Genomic DNA, 6,275 nt, shown 5'->3' on the forward strand with positions numbered 1-6,275 from the left:
GTCGGGGGTCTGAGCATTGTCCAGTCATTTGAGGCCAGTGTGTGCTGGTCTCTGAGCGTCAGCCACTCCTGTGACGCCACTGGATTGGGTCTTGTGAGGAGCGGGCAGGAGGCAGCCTGACCAGGCCTGGTTCTCTCCCCGGCTTTCCCTGCAGCGCCGCCTGCCGCGAGGTGGAGGCCCTGTGTGGGCGAGTGCCCCGTCTTTGGTGGCAGGGACAGCGTCTGCCGTCCGCCGCAGGTTGAGGACTCTAGCTTCCCCTGGGGATGGAGCGTCCAGAGTCGTGACGCTGGATGTGTGGCCCCATGTACCCACCCCCTCCGTCTCCAGCAGTTATCACTTCTGCTGGGCTGGTTTCACCCCCACACAATATTCTTTATTTTCTGGTTTATTTGAAAGCAATTGCAGGACATCGCATTCCGTCACCATGAGCATTTCCTCATGGTTCTGACTGCCTCATTTTTTGTAGGCGAGGTTGATGGGGCAGGGGCGCCTGGGGACCTTGGGGGCAGGAACGCCGGCCCCTTTGAAGGTCTTCCTTCAGGGACACGCCCTGGGTGGGTGGGGGAAGAGGGACGGGAAAGGCAGGGGAGAGTGACAGGGTCAGGCGCTCAGGACACTGGCTGCAGTCACCAGGCCTTTCAGTCACGGGGTGGTGGGGGCAGGAAGGAGGGGAGCTGGGCTGCGGTGGGGCCTCTGCAGGGTTATCGCTGGGAGTGGCAGGGCCAGCCGGGGGGCAGCATGCGATCTGGGGAGAGGCCCGGGCAGTGCCCTCATTCTGCCTCATTCCCAGCCTGGGTGGTGAGTAGGGGCACGGGGTGCTCACGTGGTCTCCAAGCGAGGCTTGTGCCCACCCTGGCGTCTGGGCAGCTGTGAGCACATCCGCTCCCGACTGCCTCTGCCTGCTGCGTGTCTGCTGGCCGTGGACGCCCCTTGGTCTGCACATGAGGTTAGAGTGCAGAGGGTGCCCACCCCAGGAGGCCATGAGCGGGGCCCTGGAGACCTGCAGCCGTCTCTCTCGCCCCTCTCCGCACGTCCGCGTGGCTCTCGGCACGTCGAGTCCAGCCCTTTCACCTCCTCCGTCTGCCCCGTGCAGCCAGGTGTCCTGCAGCAGCTCCTGCCAAGAGAGCAGAGTTCTTGGGACAGCAGGGCTGGGGGGTGTCTCTGGCAGGACAGGCTCCCACGTGGTGGCAGGGGTTGGATTCTGGGTGTCACGGTTCGAGCCAGCAGGTTTCCTGGGGGAGGCGGCAGCTCCAGAGAGCTACAGGCCACTCCTCCCCCAGGGTCACGGGCTGCCGTCCAGCCTCCCGCGGTGGCGTCCGTCTGTGCAGACGTGAGTGCTCTTTGGACTGGGTGCCTTGTGGCACTGCTGAGGGTTGGCACAGGGTCTCAGGGCCTGCCCTGGGGATGCTCCTTCCTGGAGTGGACGAAGCACCCACTGTCGGACGAGCAACACCCAAGAGGAGAAAACCGGGACGGGGGGTCCTTTAGAACACAAGGGGTCACTGCTGGGCTTTTGGTGGGGCCCCAGCCCAAGGCCAGCAGGCATGGGAGCTGGGTGGTGCGGCCCACAGAGGGGTCCAGGTGCCCATGTTGCCCCAGTGACACCCTCGTCCCTTACTGCTTCAGAGCGGCCACGAGGGACACTGCCCATTCATGCTGACCGAGTGCCCCGCCTGCAAGGCCACCGTGCGCCTGAGCGAGAAGCAGCGCCACGCTGAGCTCGAGTGCCCGGAGCGCAGCCTCAGCTGCCCGCACTGCAAGGCCCCCTGCTGCTGGGCTGACCTGCAGGTAAGTGATAGCTGGCTGCTCCTGGGGCGGGGTGGGGCAATGCCCTCAGCTCCCTGGGGCCTCACCCTATGGCCTCGTAGCCCCCGACCCCATCCTTGAAGCAGGTCCCCTTGTCTGAGGTCTTCAGAGCACGCTTCCGGAAGGCAGGGGCGTTGTCCGTGCGGACTGACGTCCTGTCACAGTGAGGTGTTGGTGGTCGTCCCTGGTGGGCAGTCTGCCTTGTGCAGTCCCTGTGGTGCCTGGCCGTTCGTCCCTGCCCGTGGGGTTGACGACTCAGGACCTGGATGCGCCCACACACACTGGCTCAAGTTCCTCTGCGTCACCTTATCTTTCATGGTCCTGCTGACTCCCTTTTTCTTGCCTTTGCTGAAGAAACGTTGCCTCCTGTCCTTCGGTTTTGCTGACTGTACCCCATGCTGTTTCTGATGTGCCCATCTCCCTGGGTTCCTGGGAGCGGTCAGGCCCGGAGGCCGCTCAGACCGGCAGCCGTACTGAGCACACCTGCAGTGTCCTGTGGGGGCTGGGACTCCCGGCCGCCCGGGTTCCTGTTGACATGTAGGCCCACTGCTTCAGCAAGGGGTGTGGATGGCGACGGGCACGTTTCAGAACACGTCGGGGCTTTGTGTCCCTGGTGCTACTGTGGGGCTGTCAGGGTGAAGGAGGAGGCACGCCGTCCCGGCCTGGTCTGAACAAGGCTCCTGGCGGAGGCCTGCGTGCTCTGAGCCTCCCCGGGGGTCTTCCATGACCCACCCTCATGCCTCCTGACACTTCCTTTCAGGCGCACTGTGAGGTCTGCCCCAAGCTCCCCCTGACCTGCGAAGGCTGCGGCAAGAAGAAGATCCTACGAGAGAAGGTAAGTCACTTGTCGATTCCGGAACTGCGCGGATGGAGGTGAATGTTGCGAGGAGAGTTAGGGTTGCGAGGTGTGGCTAGGTTACACCCTGCGGCCCTGTGCCAAGGGCCTCATCAAGTGGGTCGGTGTCTCGGGAGCAGGCACGTCACTCACATCACCAGCCAGCTCCTGAGAGGACCAGTAGCCAAGCGGCTGAGTTGGGAGCCCTTTTTAAAACGTTTCCAACATACATTGGATGAATCCCTGGTTGGTGCAGACGGTTAAGTGCTTAGCTGCTAGCCGGAAGGTTGGAGGTTTGAGTCTACCCAGAGATGCCTTGGAAGAAAGGCCTGGCAATCTTCTGAAACAGCAGCCATTGAAAACCACATGGAGCACAGTTCTACTCTGACGCTGACCTGGTCGCCATGAGTCGGGGTCAACTCGATGGCAACGCTGGTACTTTCTTTTGGGTGAATACTTTATTAATTACTTGAAATTAAGCATTCAAGTTACATCACCCTCCAACTGCGTTTTACCAGAAATTCTGGTGGTGATTCGGCAGCTTCGTGTCTGTGGCGGGTGGTTGGGGTGTAGTGACAGCTGTGTGTCTGTCAGAAGGAACAGGGGACGTCCAGGCTTCAGCAGGGAGGCTGCGTTACTCCGATTTCCGGCTGAGTAACATGCCTCCTGTGCTGTGGAGAAGGCTGCTCCGGAGGGAAGGTGTTAGCGAAGGAGGTTGAGAATTAGTAGGAAAAGCAATTCTTTGTAAAGTTCTGCATTTTTGTTGGGCTGGGTGTGGGGGTCGCTTACCCTGAGAGCTGAGAGTGCTGGTGCAGACACCACCTGAGCCCCGGGCCGTGCCCCTGGCACCTGTGTCCCCCGCTGAGCCCCGGGCCGTGCTCCTGGTTCAAGCACCTGTGTCCCCCGCCGAGCCCCGGGCCGTGCCCCTGGTTCAAGCACCTGTGTCCCCCGCCGAGCCCCAGGCTGTGCCCCCCGGTATAGGCACCCGTGGTGGTGCCGTGAGAGAGCTAGCCCGCCAGCAGGGTGATGGCGGACCTTCAGGTGGATGCTGTGGGACAAGAGAGTAGTTCTGGGGGCTTGTGTTTCACATGGTGAGCGGCCTGAGCTCCCAGCATCTGTGCATGGCGCGTTCCCCGTGGGGCTGGGGGCTTCCTGTCCTGTTCCTGGAACCCTCCACACAAGGGGTTGGGCCTCTGTGGTGGGAGCTGCTACTCTCTGCCCATTCACTCTGCTCTGGGCCTTTTGTTTTGTCTGTTCTTTGGGCTGCTGGGCAGGTTTTCCCAGCACTGCTTCTGGGTTTGGTTCCATTAGGACCATCCCCCCGCTGATGTGGGGGACACCTCCTTCCTCTGCTGTTTCCACATTTGAATCCAACACGCTGGGACGCAGCCAGTGGATGGGCCCGCTGTTGCGTTCCCACATGCCCGTCCCCACCGACCTGAGTTGCCACCTCTGTACACGTACCAGACGTCCAGCGCACTGGGCCCTTGCTGGGTTTTCTTCCCGTCTCGCCGGTCTGGTTTTCGTGTGCCATTGTCGTTTGAGTTCACGACGGGGTACTGACGGCGGAAAGGCTGGCCCTCCTCAGTCGCGCCTCGGTGTCCAGTCCAGGCCTCAGGTTCCAAGGCCCTGGGGCCTTCCTGGGCCGTGACTTGTAGACACGACAGAGGTGACAAGGCTGCTTTCTGTGTGGTACTCAGCTACCTGTAAACATGGGGCGGGGTCTCTGTAGGCACCCCGAGACGCCCCTGGGTCCGTGCCCCCCGGGGCGTGAACAAGCTAGGGTGAGCGTGCGTGTACGCCTGCGTCTGCGCATGTGAGGGCACGTGCGCGCGTGTGCGTGTTGCTTTCTGCGACGTGGGGGTGAGGAGGCCAGCGGGCGGTGGTGTGCCCCGCGTCTCTGGACGGTTCATCCTGTGCAGTGCCGAGGTGGGGCCGTGGTAACGGGTGCGCGGGGTGAGCCATCGCTGACTCTAGTTCCAGGAGCACGTGAGGACCTGTGGCAAGTGCAGAGCACCCTGTCGGTTCCAGGCCTTCGGCTGCCCCGACATGGTGAGACCCTCACATAGGTGGGCAGGTGGGTGGGGTTTCTCCATTCGGGCTTTCGAGGTGGCATCCCCTCCTCCTCCCCTTCGAGGACGTGGCCCGCCCCAGTACCCCCACCTCCCAGCCACCCCCTCGGCCCTTCCGCAGAGCCCTCCCCGACCCCTCCTGCAGAGTTAGAGTGGCCCCGCTCATCCCTGTCCCTGCCCTTGGTGGTCTCGTGGTCTCCACGCTGAGAAACCCCACGTGTGGTGTCCACTGTTGATGCCCCCCTATGCGTCATGGACATCTCCACCTTGCCAGGCCAGCGCCTTGGTTTCTGCACCCTCTCCCCACACCCGGGTCCCTGTGCCTGGTTCAGGTCAGCAGTGGGCCAATTCCTCTCCCCCATAGCTGTGCCTGGGTTGGGCCAGCGGCAGCTGGGTACCTGACCCTGGGTCCCTGGGCCTGGGTTGGGCCGGTAGCGGGCAGGTGCCTGTCCCAGGGTCCCTGTGCAGAGTTGGGTGGTGCCAGTGCCCTTTGTGGTCTCCACAGGTGGAAAGGGAGCAGCAGCAGGAGCACGAGGCGCAGCGGCTTCAGGAGCACCTGGGCCTGCTGCTGGGCCGCATCCTGGAGGCGAAGCACCTCTCTGGAGACGAGGGCTGGGAGGCCAGGGTGCCGGGGCTCCCGGAGCCGGCCGGGCTTCTGGAGAGGTGCGACACCTTGGAGAGGAAGACGGCCACGTTCGAGAACATCGTCTGCGTCCTGAACCGGGAGGTGGAGCGGGTGGCCATGACGGCGGAGGCCTGTGGCCGGCAGCACCGGCTCGACCAGGAAAAGATTGAGGCCCTCAGCAGCAAGGTTGGCACACAGCCGCGTTGGGGCAGTCCCGCCTTCTGACACTGGGCTTCTCGTGGTCGGGGATTTTAGAGCCGGGTCTCAGGACGGCGCCACCAGCTTAGAGCCTGGATCTTCAGACTCCGGTCCTGTCTGTCCCATTCTGTGCTCTGTCTCCTTGATTTCTGGGTGAAATATCCTTAGTCGTCATGAGCTGATGGAGCAGACTCGGGGCTCAGAGGCCGGGAGGCGGCAGGGCTACCTTGTCAGGATGGGCCTGACGCCCAGCTGGTTCTTCAGTAACAGCAGGATGCATTTTCTGTCTGTGGGGACCTTGGGGGACAGAGCCCTGGGCTGCCGGTCACCATGGAAACACCGCCCACAGGAAACGGCGGGTGGCCCGCGGTGGCTTATCTCCGTGAGCTCTGGGCCCAGAGTTGGAGCTGGGAAGGGTCCCCAGGACCCTCCCTTGTGCCCCGGGGCCTCAGCAGGCACGCCGTCCATCCAGCGGGTTCCCTGTGTCCCCCGGCAGGTGCAGCAGCTGGAGCGCAGCATCGGGCTGAAGGACCTGGCGATGGCTGACCTGGAGCAGAAGATCCAGGAGATGGAGGCAGCCGCCTACGACGGGGTCTTCGTCTGGAAGATCAGCGACTTCGCCAGGAAGCGCCAGGAAGCCGTGGCCGGCCGCGCGCCTGCCATCTTCTCCCCAGGTGCTCTCTGGATGGCCAGCTCACGGCCTTTCCTCTGGGACGCGGTGCCTGCTGCCTCTCGGGCT

At 63.2% G+C, this 6,275-nt stretch overlaps 1 protein-coding gene across 1 annotated transcript in view; it reads left to right on the top strand.

Annotated features, from left to right (window-relative positions):
- Positions 1-6,275, top strand: part of TRAF2 (TNF receptor associated factor 2) — a 13,026-nt gene that overhangs the window by 4,264 nt on the left and 2,487 nt on the right. Inside the window, exons 4-8 of the mRNA XM_004391059.2 lie at positions 1,627-1,788; positions 2,567-2,641; positions 4,619-4,693; positions 5,219-5,524; positions 6,033-6,210. Coding sequence (XP_004391116.1) covers positions 1,627-1,788; positions 2,567-2,641; positions 4,619-4,693; positions 5,219-5,524; positions 6,033-6,210 — 796 coding nt within the window. The remainder of the gene's footprint in view (positions 1-1,626; positions 1,789-2,566; positions 2,642-4,618; positions 4,694-5,218; positions 5,525-6,032; positions 6,211-6,275) is intronic.

This window comes from Trichechus manatus, unplaced genomic scaffold (assembly GCF_000243295.1).
Source record: "Trichechus manatus latirostris isolate Lorelei unplaced genomic scaffold, TriManLat1.0 scaffold00420, whole genome shotgun sequence".
Lineage (NCBI taxonomy): Eukaryota > Metazoa > Chordata > Mammalia > Sirenia > Trichechidae > Trichechus > Trichechus manatus.